The 21,834-nt window shown below is 38.3% G+C and overlaps 1 protein-coding gene across 1 annotated transcript in view; it reads left to right on the top strand.

Moving 5' to 3' along the window:
* FBXO16 (F-box protein 16) overlaps positions 1 to 21,834 on the top strand; it is a gene marked incomplete at both ends in the record, with an annotated part of 48,056 nt that overhangs the window by 7,328 nt on the left and 18,894 nt on the right. The window contains 4 exon segments of the mRNA XM_079706007.1: positions 1,109 to 1,144; positions 6,770 to 6,976; positions 11,935 to 12,099; positions 15,945 to 16,177. Coding sequence (XP_079562133.1) covers positions 1,109 to 1,144; positions 6,770 to 6,976; positions 11,935 to 12,099; positions 15,945 to 16,177 — 641 coding nt within the window.

Below are 21,834 nucleotides of genomic sequence, written 5' to 3'. Positions count from 1 at the left end.
TGCTCAGAAAAACCAGTTTAGAAATACACTCACATTGTACCGATACATCCATAAGGATATTCATTTCTCACGATCACATTCATTTAGTCCGGCAAACATGAGTCCCTGTAATATGTCCTGTACAGCACTCTGCAATGGAGAAGTCAAGGTGACTGAGACATGGTTTCTATCCTAAATAGTATATAACGACAAACCTATACAGATAAACACTGAGCTGTAAGCCCAGAGGCACACATATGCAAGTTTCTAATCCTACAAACATATAAGTCATGTACACCCCCCTGATATGTGAACTCATGGAAATATAAAAACAGAGCCACTCACTCATAAATTTCACAGGTTCTTATACTATTGATGCTGAAATATTTGGGGGAGGTTCTCCATTTTCCTATTTTTCCTTTGTCAGTTTTTTCATCTCCTTTCAAATTCCAAAAATGATTTCACTTCACAATTCCATTCTTATTTCTTTTTTTTTTTTTGGCCATGCCGAGTGGCTTGTGTGATCTTACTCCCCAGGCAGGGATTGAACTTGTGCCCCCTGTGCCCCCTGCAGTGGAAGCGCGCAGTTCCAACCACTGGACTGCCAGGGAATTCCCAGCTTTTCTTATTTCTTGCCTTTAAAAAATTATTTCTTCTTTAAGATGAATTATTTCACATGGAGAAACTGAGAAAAAAGAAACTTTGCCCAAGTTAAAAATAAGTAAAGGTATTTCCCCAGTGGTCCAGTGGCTAAGAGTCCTCACTCCCAATGCAAGGGGCCTGGGTTCAATCCCTGGTCAGGGAACTAGATCCTGCATGTGGCAACTAAAAAAAGATCCCACATGCCGCAACTAAAAAAAAAAAAAAGAAAGAAAGAAAAGGTCCTGCACGCGGCAACGAAGATCCCGTATGCCGTAACTAAGACCTGGTACAGCCAAATAAATACATAAAATAAATATTTAAAAAATATAAGTAAAGTACCTTTTCAGGTACAAAATCTGTTTTATACTCAGTAGATATAATGAAAAGCCTGTCAATATTTATTGATACTTTAATGATGTCTTTTTTGTAATGGGTATTTTGAACCGTGAAATATGAAATCATTCCATTCTTTTTTTATTTATTGTAGGTATTTGAAGAAAGAAGAGCTCTGCTTGGAAAATGGGTAACTATTTAAAGTATACTTCTCAGTCAGAAAGGGAAAGACAAATACCATATGATATCACTTATATGTGGAATCTAAAGTATGGCACAAATGAATCTACCTACAAAACAGAAACATACTCAGAGACATAGAGAACAGACTTGTGGTTGCCAAGGGAGGCGGGGGAGGGAGAGGGATCGACTGAAAGTTTGGGGTTGGTAGATGCAAACTATTACATTTAGAATAGATAAACCACAAGGTCCTAATGTATAGCACAGGGAATGATATACAGTATCCTGTGATAAACCATAATGGAAAAGAATATAAAAAAGAATGTATATATGTCTATAACTGAGTCACTTTGCTGTACAGCAGAGATTGGCACAATATTGTAAATCAACTACATGTCAATAAAAAAATTGAAAAAAGATTAATAGCTGAGATATATAAAGTTACTACAAATCAATAAGAAAAATACAAATACCCCTACAGAATAATGGGCCAATAGAAGAATGAGAAATACACAAAAATATATGTGGCCAATAAACATGGAAACTATGTTCTTTTTTACTAAAATTAGAGAAATGCAAATTAAAATAATGAGATTCCCAACCCCTCTCTTGGTCTATGGGGCAAAAATTGAAGAGATAAATAATATCCAATGTAAGTAAGCATTCATTGGGGAATAGTAGGATATGCTTAAAACACAATTAGAGGGAATGTAAAATAATAAAGACTTTTTAAAGACAATTTGACAGGATCTATTAAAATTTTAAATGCAGAATCTTTGAACCTATAATTCCACTTCTGTTTATCTGGACTAGAGAAATATTCACATGGGACATGAAAAAACGTGCCCAAGAATATTGCAGTGTGTGTAGGCACGTGTGTGTTTGTGTGTGTGTGTGTGTGTGTGTGTGTGTGTGTGTTGGAAACAACCTAAATGGTATCAGTAGTATATTGAATAAATAGATCATGGCATATGTGTACTTCTATGAATGACTGGAGAAAATATCATGCTCTGAAGTTCATTGCATATCTGGATGTTTATGGCTATATTTCGTTTGTTTTTAAAATTGTTGTGTAGTATTCCATGGGGTGGGTATACTCTAATTTATTTAACTGCTTCCCTATTTTTTTTTAAAATAAGTTTATTTATTTAATTATTTATTTTTGGCTGCTTTGGGTCTTCGTTGCTGTGTGTGGGCTTTCTCTAGTTGTGGTGAGCGGGGGCTACTCTTCGTTGCAGTGCACGGGCTTCTCATCGTGGTGGCTTCTCTTGTTGCAGAGCACGGGCTCTAGGCGCGCAGGCCTCAGTAGTTGTGGCATGCAGGTTCAGTAGTTATGGCTCACAGGCTCTAGAGTGCAGGCTCAGTAGTTGTGGCGCACAGGCTTAGTTGCTCTGCAGCATGTGGGATCTTCCCGGACCAGGGTTCAAACCCATGTCCCCTGCATTGTCAGGCAGATTCTTAACCACTGTGCCACCAGAGAAGCCCCTCTATTTTTTTTTAATTTTACTGACGTATAGTTGATTTACAATGTTGTATTAATCTGCTGTACAACAGAGTGATTCAGTTATACATATATATATTCTTTTCCATTATGGTTTATCACAGGGTATTGGTCCCCTGTGCTATACAATAGGACCTTGTTGTTTCAACTGCTTCCCTATTGATGGCTGTATGTATATATAAATGGATAGAAACGCATGAACGTCAAACTGTAAACAGTGGTTATTACTGGGGAATGGAGTGAGATTTGATGGGAAGGAATAAAGAGGATTTTCATGTTTAATTCTTCAAGTACCTATTTGAAACTTTTAAAACAATAATGTATTCATGTTTTTATTGTGAAATTAAGTGTTTGATAATAAGATTCAGAAACTCAAGCAGATTAAGATAATATAACCAGTAAGCAAAAAATAACAAGCCTCTGTCTTCATCTTGCCCCTCACTCCCCGGGAACTTTCCTTGCTATTGGGTGTAAGATGAGTGGCGCTGACACTCTAGCAACTGTCCTCACTTCCTGAAAGTGCAGCAAGAATCGTTGTAACAGCTACTCTGAAAATAGGATTTTCACAATTCTATTGTCAAGAAAGGCCTATAAAAAGGCAGTAAAAATAATTATAAAATATAATATGATATAAGATAGTATAGCATAATATAATATAGCATAGTGTCATATAATATATAACGTTAAAAAGGAACTAACTGTGAAGTGAGGTACCTACCAGGATAGGAAAGTGACCCTAGCTGCTCCCCAGTCTCACACATTAGATCCCTGGCTACAATGTTATGGCTCTTTTCTTTTTTCTTGAGAGGTGATGCAAGGGATGTTGGAATGGCTACACACTACCATATGTAAAATAGGTAAACAACAAGGACCTACTGTATAGCACAGGGAACTATATTCAATATCTTGTAATAACCTATAATGGAAAAAGAATCTGAAAAAGAATATATACATATATATATATATAACAATCACTTTGCTATACACCTAAACCATTGCAAATCAACTAAGCTTCGGTTAAAAAATTAAAATTAAAAAAAAGAGATACTGGGAGATTACCAAATTCCTGTACAGTTAACTCTTCCATGGATTATTTACTTTTGGGATTATTCCTAGCGCCTTTTAAATTCCAAAGGGATTTTCCCCAACTGTTAAGCATTCTTCTGAGTCACCTACCCACCTTCAATTGGTAGGAGTTCAAGGAATGCAAATTAGTTTTCTTTTAGCCTAAATGAACACAATTAGAAAGGAAAATCCCTCGAGGCAAAGAACACCAATCAAAGCCAAATATAAATTATCTTTGTTGTAATCAGGGAAATAAATGAGGAACCAATGTAATGATCTTTTTAATCTCTAGAGGAAAATGTTTTAATGTTTTCTTTTATAGATTTCTTCAGCATTTTATAATCCTAATGTTCTTTTATATTCATTCTAAATCACTTGTTCTTCAATCTGAGCTCATTCTCTTTTTGTGGGCATCCATGAAAGTAATTGAGCTAATCTCAGTCATTCGAAATCCTTGTCAATGTACAAACGTGGTAATTTTATGCTTTGTAATTTAATTGTTTGTATATCTATTCTTTTTACATTGATTTACCCCACATACTTATTATTTTTAACATCACTATGATATTTTATAATATTAACTGCCATGACTACGAATCATGCACCGTATTAGGAATTTTATACATATTTTATTTAATCCTCACGACAATCTTGCAAGTTAGATATAATTATTCTTAATGTGTAAATGAAGAAATTAAGAGGTTGTTAGTGAGACTCAAATGGCCTCATTCCCAAATCCACCTTCCATCTGTAATGCCATACTTTCTCCTATCATGCTGATATATTAGTTTGCTGAGCTGATCTACTCTTGTTAGGCATTTGGGGTTATTTCTGATTTCTTGAGGTGCTAATGATATCCCATAAAAATTATTTTGTAAGCATAATCATCCTGGGTCCCCACGTAGCTCAGTTTCTACAGAGCCACATAGCACTGCCCAAAAGTAATTTTAAAAATGAATACCAATATTCATTTGGTCTCTCAAAGAAAAATCACAGGGGATCCAATTCAAAACTCATAACAATACTTCCCACATCTCCTTCCTTCATTCCCCAGTTCTCTCACACTCTATAACTGCTGCAGAGGCAATTACAGTCTGAACCCCCCAAACTCCCTACAAGCCCAAGCCCTGCAGCTCTTCTATCTCCATATGCCTCCCCGTTGGCTCTTTATTTTATAGATCAAAGCAGCTTCTTGGGTCGATCCTTCCCCTGGCCCTGGCCATTCTGGTCCGGCTTCTCTATATTCATTCTAATAATCCAACCCCAAAGGAAAGAAGTCTCATTTTGTGGGAGGTGGAAATATGGACTTTGCAGAAACAAACGTAGAAGAAATCTGGGAACACTCACACATGAATACATTTTATTCACGTATTTGTAAGTTAAGGTTTTTGGTTTTGTTTTTTTTTTTTTCATTTTAGGATTCCCCATCCCCCCAACTCCACCCCCTGTGCATGAATTATAGTCTCCAAAGTGAGATTCGTGGGTCACTGAATAGATCTGTAACAGTGAATAGTTTTAATGAAGAAGTATTCCTACTAATTAAAAAGATACATCCTATGATTATAACGAAGTTGACTTGTCATAAGGCTTATAAAAAATACATTTTTACTTTATTTGCCTTTTTAGGTGGTCAATGTATTTTATGATTACAACTAAAGTTTATTATAAAATTCTGATTACTTTATAATAACTAGTAAACCTCTATATGTTAAATGCAATAGTATACAAAATACAAGTGGCCCCAAACTTCCCTGTTTTCTCTTCTCTAACGGCCCAAAGAAGAAAAGAGATTTAGACTCTGGTAATGGCCCCTTCAGCTGCTAGGTGTTCCCCTAAGAGGCTTTCTTTTGGTTTTGGCCAGCCCTCAAGTTCTTATCTCTGATCAGTCACTGATCTTGGGACTGGTTTGGGGTTATCTCTGAAGAAAATTGTGAAGTAACCAAAGCTTTTGTTTGGCATGCCCCAGATGGCTTTGGCATCTACTTCCTATCTCTGGTACTTTTTTCCCAGGTCCCCCTATCAACTTTTCCTTTGGAATCATATCAATCATTTACATATTAGTAGAACTTTAACCCTGTATATTCCCCTTCTCCAGGATGTTTGCTTGCTATTCCTTATCTCCGATTGTGAACACAAAGGTTTGTTTCCTGTCCTGGAGTTTTAATCACTAATGAGTTAATAGAGAAACGGTTGGGGGAGAGAGGCTGCCCGAGTGTCTTCTCTTGAGGTTGTACAGACGGTCCCGACTTAAGGTGATTCAACTTAGTGAATTTTCGGCTTTATGATGGTGCAAAAATGATAGACATTCTGCAGAAACCATATTAAAAATTGTAAATTTGGGGGTTTTTTTTCAGGCTAGCTGTGTGCAGTAGGATATTCTTTTATGATGCTGGGCAACCAGCAAGCCACAGTTCCCAGTCAGCCACGCGATCATGAGGATACACAGCGAATACACTCACAACCTTCTGTACCCAGACAACCATTTTGTTTTTCACGTTCAGTCTAGTATTCAATAAATTACATGAGATAGTCAACACTTTATTATAAAGTAGGCTTTGTGTTAGATGATTTTGCCCAACTGTAGGCTCATGGAAGTGTTCTGAGCACGTTTAAGGTAGGCTGGGCTAAGCTAGGATGTTTGGTACGTTAGGTGTATTAAATGCATTTTCAACATGATATTTTCAACTTACGGTGGGTGTATCGAGACGTAACCCCATCAGAAGTTGAGGAAAATCTGTATTTTATAAGTATATTTATTCTCAGTTTATGAATATGGCCAGCTCTCAACTTACTGTTTTTATGTAACTCCAAGTTTTGAGGTCAAGTGCACTTCTGTGTCCACACCCCAGTCTTGCATGGGTTCACCCACGCAAACATGAGGAAGGACAGATAAGTGGTAAAACGTGGAATTTACTAGTTAGGGAAAGAAATACATGCTATTCATTAGGAATAAATTACTAAACTCACTTTCTATGCCATTCTTATCTCTTCTTTTTACAATGCATCTCTGGTGTCAGACTAAACCTGGAGCTTTTTTTGTTTTCTTTTCCTTTTTCTTTTTTTCCCCAGTTTGACAAATGGACAGACTCTCAAAGGAGAAGAATCCTGACAGGGCTGTTAGAACGCTGCTCCCTGTCACAGCAAAAGTTCTGCTGTCGAAAGCTTCAAGAAAAGATTCCAGCAGAAGCTCTGGATTTTACTACCAAGCTTCCAAGGGTGTTATCTTTATATATCTTTTCTTTCCTGGATCCCCGAAGCCTTTGTCGTTGTGCACAGGTAAAGACAAAGAAGCAGTGTATGGCATCTTGTAAAGACAGCCTAGAAAACGCTGAAACTTGAGAGAAAAAACAGCACATACACAAAACCAAGAAGTAGATGAGATGCTCAGTATGACTAGTCTGCACAGTTTGAATTAACCCTCATCTCCTTTGTGTCTGACTCTGCACTTAGTGCTCAAGAGCGGGAAAAAGTGTAAGACACTAATAAGTGTCCACAAAATAGTATTAACTAGCTGGGGAAACAAATACACATGTATGTAATTGTTCAGCAGGACAGTCTTATATTGCACAGCACAGAACTACAGTAAAATCCTAAACTGTAGAGTGCAGGCCATTCATAAATAGAAAAGCTTAAAATAAGGTGCTAATGCAATAATTACAAAAGAATATGAGACAAAAAGTCTTCAGAGTGGGCAGATGTGCTCACAGGGGTGAGGTTGGGAAAGGATCTGACCATTATTTTCTTGCAAGTAATTCCATAGTGTATTAAAGTATATTATTTAAGATAGAAAACTGATAGTCATTTTGTTGATTCTTTTCATAGTCTAGTAAGACCAGAAATTACCTGTTACTTTGCATTCACATAAGTGTAACATGGTAACTTTAGTTTTTAAGAAAATGAATGCAATGAGATATATGAATCATTCAATGAATGGTGTTGAGACAATTGGACAGCTATCTGGAAAAAAATTCTAGAAGGATAAAAGACTGATATGAAATTAAAGGAAACCATTAAAGTACTCAAAGGAGGGAATTCCCTGGTGGTCCAGTGATTAGGACTCTGCACTTTCACTGCCGAGGGCCCGGGTTCCATCCCTGGTCAGGGAACTAAGATCCCGCAAGCCAAAAATGTACTCAAAGGAAACATAGGGAAGGAGGCCTTTGTGAGTATTCTATAATATTCAGGGCCTCGAAAGAAAATATATACCTTAAAATCTTTATTTATTTTATATATTTTGTATATATATGTTTTATAAATAAGAATAAAGAAAACAGATTTTAAGTTGTGACTATAAAAATTAAAATTTTCTCCATGGAAAAGAACACTATAAATAAATCCAAAGAGTAAACAAGAGGGAATTCCCTGGCGGTCCAGTGGCTAAGACTCTATACTTTCACTGCCGAGGGCCCAGGGTTCAGTTCCTGGTCAGGGTTCAGTTGCTGCAAGCCGTATGGTACTGCCAAAAAAAAAAAAAAAAAAAAAAGTACACAGGGAGAAAAACATATGGCCAGCAAAGAGCTAATTTCCTTATTTTTTAAAGAACTACTATAAATCTACATTAAGAAAAAAAAAACCCAGCAGAAAAATGAGCTAAGGAAGTGAACAAGTAGTTTACAGAAAGAAAAGCAGGTATTTCTAAAATATGTAAAACGTTTAGCCTCATTATCATACCATCTTTCATGACTCAGATGGATTGAGTCATTTTTTTTAATGATACTATTTTATATTGGTGGAGGTGTGGGGAAACAAGCACTTTCATATATTGTTGGTAGACAAATTGATGCAACCATGACGGAGAACAATTTGTAGTATTCAATTTTTAAATAAAGATTCCCTTTGCCCCAGCAGTTCCACTTCTTGGAATTTGTCTGATGGGCATACTTCAACACATGCAAAAATTATGTCTGTGTAAGAATATTGCAGCATAGTTTGTAGTAGCAAAATGTTGGAAAACAATGGAAGTGTCTGCTAATAGGGGACCGGTTGCAACCATCTCCACAATATATCAGTGAAAAAAGCAAAAGTGCAGAGTTGTCCTACCATTTTGGAAAGAAAAAATAAGAGTACATCCATATCTGTTAATATTCTGGAATGACACACAAGAAGCTGGTAACAATGGTTACATCCAGGGAGGGAAATGAGTGGCTAAATGACAGGTATGAGAGAGACTTCTTTTTTACCTTGTGCCCCTTGGTATCTTTGAATTTAGTATTAATGTACACATATTACTTATTCCAAAAATGAAACAATTTTTAAAAAAAGCATAGTGGGGGCTTCCCTGGTGGCGCAGTGGTTGAGAGTCCGCCTGCCGATGCAGGGGACACGGGTTCGTGCCCCGGTCCGGGAGGATCCCACATGCAGCGGAGCGGCTGGGCCCGTGAGCCATGGCCGCTGAGCGCCTGCGCGTCCAGAGCCTGTGCTCTGCAACGGGAGAGGCCACAACAGTGAGAGGCCCGCGTACCGCCAAAAAAAAAAAAGCATAGCGGGACTTCCCTGGTGGTGCAGTGGTTAAGACTCCGTGCTCCCAATGCAGTGGGCCCAGGTTCGATTTCCAGTCAGGCAGCCAGATCCCACATGCATGCCACAACTAAGGAGCCCACCTGCCGCAACTAAGACCCGGCACAACCAAATAAGAAAATAAATAAATAAATATTTAAAAAGAAAAAGGAAAAAAAAAGCGTAGCATTTTTAAAATATTTATTTATTTATTTATTTATTTATTTATTTTTGGCTGTGTTGGGTCTTCGTCGCCGCGCCTGGGCTTTCTCTAGTTGCAGCGAGCAGGGGCTACTGTTCGTTGCGGTACACGGGCTTCTCATTGCAGTGGCTTTTCTTTGTTGCAGAGCACGGGCTCTAGGCATGTGGACTTCAGTGGTTGTGGCTCGCAGGCTCTAGAGCGCAGGCTCAGTGGTTGTGGCACACAGGCTTTGTTGCTCCGCAGCATGTGGGATCTTCCCGGTCCAGAGCTTGAACCCGTGTCCCTTGCATTGGCAGGCAGATTGTTAACAACTGCACCATCAGGAAAGTCTCCAACATAGCATTTTAAGTGCCCGATAATAGGAGAGTATCATACAGTCACATGATGAATTACTATGCAGCCATTAGAAAACATGTTTTGGAAGAACAGAGATGCTTATTATGTGTAAAATGAAGAAAACATGATTTGAAATTGTATACAGAGTTTCCCAGTTTTGTTTCGTATATGCCTAGGAGACAGATGGCAAGGAAAAGAACTCTACCAAGTTGTTAATAATGGTCATCTCTGATTGATGGGGTTATGGGTATTGTTTTCCTTCAAGCTTCTCAGAATTTTCCAAGTGTTTCACAATGAGAATGTTATCATTCCAGGGAGATGTTATTTTAAATTAACTAATCCTCTCATCTATGTGCACCATATGTCAGTCTTGCAAGATTTCAGCATCGTATTTTATTCCCAGAACTGACTGTGAGGCAGTTGTTCTTCAGCTAGATTTAAAGTAAACAGTAAAGTCATTGCACCAAAATGAGCTTTGAGCTGTTTAAAAATATGGTGGGGGGTGCTTTATAGTTTTTTGTTTTGTTAACTTTTTTTTTTTTTTTTGGCTGCATTGGGTCTTCGTTGCTGCACGCAGGCTTTCTTTAGTTGCAGTGAGTGGGGGCTACTCTTCGTTGCGGTGCACAGGCTTCTCATTGCGGTGGCTTCTCTTGTTGCGGAGCACAGGCTCTAGGTGCGCGGGCTTCAGTAGTTGCGGCACGTGGGCTCAGTAGTTGTGGCTCGCTGGCTCTAGAGCGTGGGCTCAGCAGTTGTGGCACACGGGTTTCGTTGCTCCTGGCATGTGGGATCTTCCCGGACCAGGGGTCAAACCTGTGTCCCCTGCATTGGCAGGCGGATTCTTAACCACTGCGCCACCAGGGAAGTCCCTGTCTTATAGTTTTGAAAGCTCTTACCTACCCTTCTCCTCATTCCTGTTTAGTTTAAAAAACAAAAAACAACGAAAAGAAAACTTTATTTACCCCGGTGGGGGGACCCCCAACTTAAATACCCAGGCCTAAACCAGATCTAAGTTTCCTCTTTTCAGAGGAAGAGAGTGAGAATTGAGCAACTTTTCTCCCCATGCCCTCCTTCCCAAACCCCACCTCTCGATTGAATTGAGTTAACTAACCATACAGAGATTAAGGGCTGTGTAGTTTCATGTCTGGTTGAACAAAGTAGATGTGATTTCTGTTTCTGCCCGCAGGGCTCTATCAGATCCTCTAAGCTTTTTCCTCCTTCCAGCTCCTGAACATGTCATTACTTCTAATTGTGCCCTCTCCGGCATGCCTCTCTCCTGCACGTCTCATCTTCAGCGCGTAAAACAATCCTAGACATGATAGGACGGAAGGAGGGAGGAAGAGAGGGATAGATAAATGGATGGGGATGGGTAGCAAGTTCCATTATAGAGTGTTCTGCTTATATGGGGGGCACTCAAACATTATTCATTATTTAGTTAATCTTGAAAAAGAGGCCAGTTTTCCAAGGATGAAATTTGAGTTTGAAGGTTAGCTGTCCTCTTTGCAACTCTTGATAAGAGACATAGAATGCCTAGTCTCAACTTTATTTATGGACTCGACTCTAGTTTCTAACAAAACTTACTCAAAACCTGGAGTAAATTATTGTAAGTACTACTACACATAATAGGGTCACCTCCACTATTTGCTGGATGTGTAGGATTGACACTAAAGCTATGGAAATGGAATGTATAGAACAAATACTTAATTCTCTATTGAAACTTAAAGGCTGTTTAGGACACTCCAATATAGTATTAGCAATGGTGTTCCCTTTATAAAATTTATATTTAGTTAAATCATAAGAATGGAGGGAAAAAAGGAAGCATATCATGAAAAGAATAAGCAATGTGCCAACCGGAGTTTCTGTAACTTTCATATAACTTTCATATGGAGACCTTCAGGAACCTTTAGGAAGTTCCAAAGTCTATCTGAGCCTCAGTTTCCTCATTTGAAATATGAGAATAATAATTATACTTCCCTCCTTAGGTTGCTATGAGAATGGTTAATAGATGCTCAATAAACATTAGTTGACTCTGATTCTAAGTCTGAATTAACATTAAAAAAATCCTTCTGCCTGGCTAGGCAGCACTTCAGGCAGTAGGTAACTAAACTGTGATCTGGAGGAAAGGGACAGCTCAAAACCTAGAAAAAGTGAGCATGTAAACTGAATAGTTTTTTTTGTGTGTGTGTGTGTGTTGTTTTTCCAGGTGAGCTGGCATTGGAAGAACTTAACTGAACTGGATCAGCTCTGGATGCTCAAATGTTTACGGTTTAACTGGTACATCAATTTCTCTCCAACTCCCTTTGAGCAGGGTATATGGAAGAAACACTATATTCAAATGGTGAAAGAACTCCATGTTACCAAGCCCAAGGTAAATTTGGGGAAAGAAGCAACAAAATTACAAACATCCACTATGTAGGAATTCTAGAACTAAGACTAAATGATCAATCTTGAAGTTGGGGAAGACAGTTGACTCAAAGGAAATATACTATTGATGTGACTTTAAAATTCTCCTTTTCTGAGAACTTGATGGCTTTTCAAGGTATCCATGTGAGTTGAGAACTGTCACCTGACACTGTTAAACCACAGTTCCACCCTGGTTAGGACTGGGAGCTCCTCACTCTTCAGATTCCCGGATTTCTGTGTCTCTGGCGCCTATACCACAGAGTTCTGACACTGGGATTCTGGGGGAGTGTGCAGTCCTTATTACCTATGGGTCATCACACTTTATGTAACTGATCCAAATTTTCTATGATTCTACCAGACGAACTGAAGTTTATTTTTGTATCATTTATAAAGAAGAGTTTTGCAATAAATTAGTAATTAGGGAAGGGCATAATGGGTATGTTAAAGTTTTTTTACCCTAGAAACTAGCAATGTAAAGCATTTACATATAATCATAAAAAGTAAATAATGTGAGCATAATATTTTCTAGTGGTTTTGCATGCATCATAACCAATGTTTATGTTCATTCTTGTAGTCACAGTTAATTAGGTAACTTATGGGAAATTTTTATGAGCTTTTTCTTTATGGCATGATCTAATATATACTTACAGAGTTATGCATTGTTTTGTACATAGATGAGTTCCTGAAAAATTATGTGTAAATTAAAAAATTTTAATGATTTTTAAAACCACAGGGGTTTTCTGTAAAAAAGCTGCAGTGAATCCTTTTCAAATTGAAGAATCCGTTTGAAATATGAATAGTCAGCTCCTGAGCTGACTATTTAGCGTGCTCATTTAGGTTTCGTTCTATTGTTTGCTCGAAGAAGAAGCCATCTACATTTAATAGAGTAATAAACTATGCATAATTAATATTGTTATAATTGCAATGATAAAACTAGTCTTTCTGAGTTCAATAATTGGTGTTCTCCATGAGGATTTCTTTAAAAAAGAAATTTTTAAACTGAACTGGTAGACAAGTTATTTTAAAAATTACAATAGCTATGACTTTTTTTTATCAAAAGACTTTTCTTTCTTTTTTAAAAATTTATTTATTTTTGGCTGCGTTGGGTCTTTGTTGCTGCGCGCGGGCTTTCTCTAGTTGCCACGAGCGGGAGCTACTCTTCATTGCCGTGCGTGGACTTCTCATTGCGGTGGCTTCTCTTGTTGCGGAGCACGGGCTCCAGGCGCACAGACTTCAGTAGTTGCGGCATGCAGGCTCAGTAGTTGTGGCTCGCGTACTATAGAGCGCAGGCTCAGTAATTGTGGCGCACAGACTTAGTTGCTCTGCGGCATGTGGGATCTTCCTGGACCAGGGCTCAAACCCGTGTCCCTGCATTGGCAGGTGGATTCTTAACCACTGCGCCACCAGGGAAGTCCCCATGAGGCTTTTCTTGACTCTCGTTCTCAATTGTAGGCAGGAAATGGCATTCAATGGCTGAAGCATGGGCTGGTCTGAGGCAGAGGAGAGAAAAGTAATTAACCAAATTGTAGAATGAAAAAAGTTTGTTTTTTTGTGTTTTTTTGCGGTACGCGGGCCTCTCGCTGTCGCGGTTTCTCTCGTTGCGGAGCACAGGCTCCGAACGCGCAGGCTCAGCGGCCATGGCTCACAGGCCCAGCCGCTTCGCGGCATGTGGGATCTTCCCCGACCGGGGCACGAACCCGTGTCCCCTGCATCAGCAGGGGGGCTCTCAAGCACTGCGCCGCCAGGGAAGCCCCTGAAGAAAGGTTTTGAGTATTATATATAATACTGACTTTAATGCTTCGTCTTCAGCAATAACTCTTTCTCCACAAAATATTTATGCATAACTATATTTTAAAATAATGAATAGTTCTGATGCAAGAAAATTGCCACATCTTTGCTTAGTATTAAATTTCTGTAGGTAGTACTTTTTAATATACCAATTTTAATACCAATTCTACATAAACTCTTTCAGAAAATAGAGGAAGAGGGAACACTGCCCAACTCATAACCTTTGTACCAAAACTAGATAAAGACTTTAAAAGAAGACAAAACAAAACCACAGACCAATACCCCTCATGAACACAGACATAAAAATCCATTAAAAATATTGGCAAATTAAATCCAGTAATATATAAAAAAAGAATAATAAATGATGCCCAAGTGGGATGTATCCAAGGAGAATAAAGTTGGCCCATAATATTCAAAAATCAATCCATGTAATTCACAGAATAAAAGAGAGAAGATGTATGGTCATTTCAATATATGCAAACAAAAGCATTCAAAATTTTTTTAACATTCACGATTTTAAAAATTCTCAAAAAGACTTTGGGTAAAGGGAACAAGATTTTTGTTTACTTAACAGAAAAGTCATCAGTTTTTCTTTATTACCTATTCTGTTAATGGGTCAAATATTGTGTACTTTTCAGAATTAATGATGCTTATTTATATATAGTTACTAGCATGCACGCCTAAATTTTCTCCCCTGAAATTGCTTTTTATTATCATGTATTATTTATTCTCAGTGGTGTTAAACAAGACCTCTTCCAGCAAAAACAGACAGATTTCATTCAGTATGAACTCAGAGAAATGAAATGAATGTCCATTTTATTTACTTTATTTTATTTTATTTTTTTTGTCTGCGCTGTGTGGCTTGGGATTTTAGTTGCCTGACCAGGAATCGAACCCGAGCCCTAGGCAGTGAAAGCGCAGAGTCCTAACCATTGGGCCACCAGGGAATTCCCTGAATGTCCATTTAAAATGAGATCTGCACAAAATATTGAATACTAAACCAGTAATGAGCTATCAGTTATATAAATGTAAAATGTCTTCTTACTCTATTAATTGCAATCACTCACTAAATGAATAAATATTTATTAAATACATAACAGTATTTAACCCTGCTTTCTGGAAGCCTAGTCTAGTGGCCCAGGACACAGAGAAGCAAATAATTACAACATTGAATACTAAGTGCTATCTGGTAATAGAAATATATACAAAGAACAGTTGAAACAAGGATAAGAAATTAACTGACTCTGCTTGGAGGGACAGGGGAATTTTTTAATTTTCACAAACAAGTCAAGCAAACCAATTTACTGAGCAAAGCTTCCCTAATCTCTTAAAGAACAAAAAGTAAACCTTTAATGGCTTCTCAGCATACCACTACCACTTCCCTTAGGCTACAACCACATAAAAACCTTATGAATTTTATACACAAAAAATAGACTTTCATTTTGGGCAATTAAAGCAGAACTATTCTTTGCGAATGGCTGAAGTTTTGATAACTGATAAAATCTATGAAGTCCACCCCTACATAATCGAAATTGTCTCTGTGTTTTAGGTATACTTAGGGCTGGGGTACTTTTTTTTTAGAGTGTGTATATTTGTATGAATAAATTAACTGCAGTTGTGGAAAACTGTACAATGATATTGTAGGAGAGGGGACAGTTCAGGATAGAGACGTTCAGTGTGTGGACTTGAAGCAGGATAGTCCTGGATTCAAATTCTGACCCTGGGTCAATACTTATGTAGTAGTAATGAGCAAATTAATTAGTTTATCCTATTTCAGTTTCCTCTTCTGTAAAATGGGAGTAGTTACAATTACCTTTTAGAGTTATTGTGAAGGTTAAATAAAGTAACACATGAACACTTCTGAGACAGTGCCTGGCACATAGCAAGTAGTCCTGGGTTGGTGGCTGCTATAATCATTGTCACCATTATCACTGCCATCATGGTGATGATGGTGTTCTTTGTTTTACTTCTGTTATTATTATAGTATTTTGAGAACAGAAATAATTAATTTTCTTCTTCTAGACACCTCCAAAAGATGGGTTTGTGATCGCTGATGTTCAACCAGTTACAAGCAGTTCTCCAGAGGAAAAGCCGTCCGCTTCATCAGCTTTCCGGTCCTCTTCCTCTTTGAGAAAGAAGAACCACCCAGGGGAGAAAGAACTCCCACCCTGGCGACCTTCTGACAAACATCCAACTGATATCATTCGCTTCAATTACCTGGACAACTGTGACCCCATTGAGCAAAGCTGGCAAGGGTGAGAGTCATGCCCTTCTCCACTTCTTTTGCTTTTAGAAACAATCTACTGGCACTTCAGTCTATGAAAAGATGAAAACAGAACTTACTGTGAAATACAAATGCTTTTCACTACGTAGAAGCAAAAAGTAATTGAAAAGTAAATGAACCATTATTGGTAAATTTGCCCGGTTCTTTAGGATTTGTTTGCATTTTGTAGCTGTAATGCTTTCCTTACAGCTTCTTTTAATATTTTAATACCTCAGATTCCAATCCAGTACCATAAGGTTCATTCTAATCTTTTCCTTTTCCTTTTCCACAGTTGTATCTCCCTTCTGTGACAGAGGGAGGTATATACAAATATGTACATCTCCATATACATATCTCTATATATATACATATATAATTTTGATTATATATTATAGTACATATATAATTTTATATAAAATGTATATGTATAGTACATACACAGAGTATATATTTACTTAACAAATTCTGAAAGTAATTTCAGAATTGCTAACTCATATAATTATCGAAACAAATCTACCAACTAGAATTCAATATTTGTTTCTGGTTCTTTTTGCCTTTAGCCTGGGTATATACTCATACTACTGTGTTCAAAAGTCATGTGGGTTCTTTTCTTTAAATATCCCCTTCCCCATGTGAGTATGTTACATGATTCTAGAGTTAAAACTATGTAAAACTGTACAAAAAGTGTACAGAAGGTGGACTCAAAGAATCACCCCTCCATCTCCTCCACTCTACCATATACTCATCTTTTCCACCCCATTCCCACTTACAAATCCCATGCGTTTCTGGTTTATCCTCCCAGTGTTGCTTTTTGCACAACGTTGCAAAATATGCCGTTTTTAAACTCTCTGATCGGCGAAAACTTTAAAGTTTGACAATATATTCTGTTGGTGAGGCTGTGGGCAAGCAGGCACCCTCATACACTGCTGGTGGGAATATACATTGGCACAAACCTTGTGGTGAAAAATTGTACAGCATCCAGCAAAAAATATCTGTATTTATTTTGACCCAGCAATCCCCCTTCTAGGAATCAACCTTGAAAATACCAAAAGTACACCAGCACAAGGATATTTATTGCAGTATTGTTTATGATTTTGAAATATTGGAAATAACTTAAGTGCCCATAAATAGGAGAGTGTTTGTTGAATAAACTATGTATGGTCCATTCACACAATGGAGTATTAGGCAACTGTAAAAATGAATGAGGAAGATCTCTATGAAAGGGTAAGGAGTGATTTCCAGGGTACATAGTTAAGTGAGAAAAGCAAATTGCAAAAGAGTGTCTCTAGTATCCTACACATAATGTAGAAAGAAAAGAGAGTAAGAAAATATACATCTGTGTGTACATATGTATCTGTTCATTTGTTAACACACACACATACACACACACGCACACAGGATAAACAAGAAATTAAGGAAACAAAATTTGAAAATGTTTTAATACATTTTTCCTAGTTTTAGGTTCTATTTCAACAGATTAACATCAAAGCAGCATAAGATAGTGACAGTGTACAGGCTCAGGGGCCATACTGCATGGGTTCAAATCCAGACTCCCACACTTCTAGCTGTGTGACCCTGGGGAGTCCCTTAACCTCTCTGTGCCTGTTTCCACCTCTGTAAAATGGCAATAGTAGTAATACCTGGGCCATAGGATCACTGTGAGGATTAATATATGTAGCATGCTTATAACAGTGCCTGACACATAGTAAGTAACCATTTTTTTTAGTACGATGGCTTCTAAAAGGATATTATTTGGCTAAAAAAGGAAAGGGTAATCCCAGAAGGCTTGATGACTTAGGGACATTCAAATTACATTGGGGTCCTTTGGAGGTGAGATGAGAGTGGTATCCCTAATTAAGCAAGAATTGAGCTCTTTTGTTTTGTTTTTTGAGGTACGCGGGCCTCTCATTGTTGTGGCCCCTCCCACCGCGGAGCATAGGCTCCGGACGCGCAGACTCAGCGGCCATGGCTCACGGGCCCAGCCGCTCCACGGCATGTGGCATCTTCCCGGACAGGGGCACGAACCCGCGTCCCCTGCATTGGCAGGCGGACTCTCAACCACTGCACCACCAGGGAAGCCCTAAGAATTGAGCTCTTTGAGAGCACAGACTATGCCTCACTCATCTCTGTTACCACTGACTGTCATTGCAATACTCATTAAATGGTTGATTTCAAAGGAAGTGTAGCCTTTTGATTCATGAACTTCACATTCATCTAGTTGTATCAGAAAAAGTCTAAATAGTTTGCTGACAATTTAGAAAGTTCGAGGTGGGTGGCGGGGAGACAAGGTACAAAACAGAGTTTGAAAGAAATACTACTGTTTACATCTAAATGGGTGGAGGAGAAAGATACATATATACACATTCATATTTTTATATACATACAGTATCTCTGGAATAAACACACGAAACTGATACTACCATTTGCCCTCAAGGAGAACGGTAAGTTGGAGACAAGGATGGATAGGAAAGTTTCACTGTATATCCTTTTGAACTCTTGAATTTGGAATCACTGTGAATGTATTAACTGTGTATTGGTCAGTGTACCCCTGGAGACAGTGTCTAAGTTTGTATGTGGCCCTTAGTCTGGACTAGGTTGGTAAATTAGAGAGAGGCAAATTTAGTTACCTAAGCATATGAATGGTACATTAACCTGAGAAAAACCCATAGTCTTCTGAGTTTTCTGTGAGACTCAAATACTATTTGTGAAAGGCAATAATTACATTAAATGTACTTAACACTCCAATTAAAAAGCAGAGATTATCAGAATGGGTAAAAAAGGCAAGAACCAACTATATGCTTTTTTACAAGAGCTACACCTTAAATACTAAGGCACAGTTAGGCTTAAAAATAAAGTGATAGAAAAAGATGTACCATACAAAGAGGAAGCATAAGAAGGCTAGAATGACCGTTAGTATCAGTTAAAATAGACATAAAGACAGAGTATTCCCAAACAAAAAGAGGGACATTTCATAATGATACAGGGATCTATAAACTAAACAGAAAGACATAACTGTTGCAAATGCATATGTACGTAATTACAAAGCCTAAAAGTACTGAAAGATTTTAAAAGATAAACATACAATTCCACAAACATTTTTTTTCAAGTGCATGTGCTACATTCACCAAAATAGACCAGATGCTTGAACTCTTCCAAGAGTCAGTGCCATAGGGGGAAAAAAGAGGCGGGGGGGAAATGTTCTAGACATAAGAGACATAACAAACCAATGCAGTTGGAATCTAGGCAGGATCTGGTTCAAAAAAGAAAGATTATAATGGGCACTCGGGATAATTGCAGAATGTTAATGTGGACCATATATTAAAATGACATTAAAGAATTACTGCTCATTTTCTAAGGTATGATGGCACTAGTGTGGTTAGGTAGGCAAATGTCTTTATCTTAGGAGATGAGTGAAGTATTTGGGGATGAAGTGTCTGCAATTTACATTTTTATGGTCCAGGGGAGGGGAAAATATATATACACATGCACAGAGATGAAGCAAAAATAGCGAAATGTTATCAGTTGTTGAATCTAGTTGGACAGTATATGGGTAATCACTTTACTGTTCTTTCAACTATTCTGTATGTTTGAACTTTCTTAATTAAAAGCTGGTGGAGGGCTTCCCTTGTGGCGCAGTGGTTGAGAGTCTGCCTGCCGATATAGGGAACATGGGTTCGTGCCCCGGTCCAGGAGGATTCCACATGCCGCGGAGCGGCTGGGCCCGTGATCCATGGCCACTGAGCCTGCGCGTTCAGAGCCTGTGCTCCGCAACAGGAGGGGCCACAACAGTGAGAGGCCCGTGTACGGAAAAAAAAAAAAAAAAGCTGGTGGAAATTTTTGAAAATTAAGTATCAGGAAATATTTGGGCAAAGCTGGTCTTTTTTTGTTTTGTTTTGTTTTTTGGCAGCGCAGCTTGAGGGATCTTAGTTCTCCGACCAAGGATTGAACCTGGGCCCCCTGCAATGGAGGTATGGAGTCTTAACCACTGGACCACCAGGGAAGTCCCAATAAAACTTTTTATAATGAAAATTCAAATATATGCAAAAGTAAAGAGAATAGAACCTCTTATAACCACCATCCAGCATTAACAGTTTTCAACACATGACCTGTCTGGTTTTATTCATTTCTCACCCACTCTGCTGTTCCCCCTGGTTACCCTGGAGACAAATCCAAATGTCATATTATTTCATTCATACATATTTCAAGGCCTCTCCTTAAAAGATAGACTCTGTCTAAAAATCCTAAAATGATACCATATCACTTCTAAGTCCATGAATGATGCCTTAATATAATCAATCAAGTATCAAGTCAGTTTTCAGGTTTCCTTGAATGTCTCATAAGGGTTTGATATTTTTAAACAGTTGATTTGTTTAATCAGGTCCCAAATAAGGTCTACATATTACATTTGGTCCATGTGTCACTTAAGTTTTTTTGGGTTTTTTGATCCATAGGTTTCTTCTCTGCCCTCCTTTTTTTCCCCTTGCAATTTGTTTGTTATAGAAATCAGGTCATTTATCCTACAGACCTTCTCACCTTCTGGTTTTTGGGGACTGTACTCCCAGCATGTTCCTCTGTCTCCTGTACAAGTACCAGTCGTCAGATCTGGAGGCCTGTGTATATAATGCTCAGGTACTTCCATCATGAGGCACATGGTTTCTGTTTGTCTCTCTTTTTGTAATGTTAGTGGCCATTGACGATCATTGCCTTGGTCCATTATTTTAGGCAAACTTTTTCCGGAAAGGGCTGAACAGCAAATACATTAGGCTTTGCAGGACATATCTCTGTCATAACTGCTCAACTCCAACACTGCAGTCTGAAAATCGCCATTGACCATATGTAAAAAGTAAGCATGACTGTGTTTCAGTAAAACTTTATTTACAAAAACAGGCATGGGTCTGCATTGGCCTCTGGGCTGTAGTTTGTGGATCCCTACTTTGTCCTATTACATACAATAGTTTTAGAAAACAAATATTAGTATTAATACAAACAACAAGATTACTAAAAACAGTTTAAGATTTCTTTGCCTGTGTTTTTGTCCTTAGGATATATTCTTCTAAGACTATTCAGACAAATTACTATGTTAAAGTCCCACGAAGTAATTCCTTTGTGTGGAGTAATGCCACCAACCGGAGAGATAAGATCATTTGTTTCATTTTGTTTTTAGATTTTTAGGAATTTTCTTCCTTCATTTTATTTTATAATTTTGATATGGTTCCAAAGTCAGATACACAAAACAAAGTGTATTTGGAGAAGTCTAGCTTCTGTTCCGACCCCTCCATACTGCTCCCTGTTCCTGACTGGACCACAAAGGAATCCTGCTGATAGGTAACTATTTTTCAAAATGTTGTGGTGCAGTCCTTCCATTAAAAAATATATAAACAAGGGGTTCCCTGGTGGCGCAGTGGTTGAGAGTCTGCCTGCCAATGCAGCAGACATGGGTTCATGCCCCAGTCCGGGAAGATCCCACATGCAGTGGAGCGGCTGGGCCCATGAGCCATGGCCGCTGAGCCTGCGCGTCCGGAGCCTGTGCTCCGCAACGGGAGAGGCCACAACAGTGAGAGGGCCGCGTACCGCAAAAAAAAAAAAAAAAAAAAAAAATATATATATATATATATATAAACAAATACACACACACACACATACCTTTCT

This window comes from Hyperoodon ampullatus (genome assembly GCF_949752795.1).
Source record: "Hyperoodon ampullatus genome assembly, chromosome: 6".
Taxonomy (NCBI): Eukaryota; Metazoa; Chordata; class Mammalia; order Artiodactyla; family Ziphiidae; genus Hyperoodon; species Hyperoodon ampullatus.
Note: the sequence above shows the minus strand (reverse complement) of the source record. Positions and strands in the feature narration are given on the sequence as shown.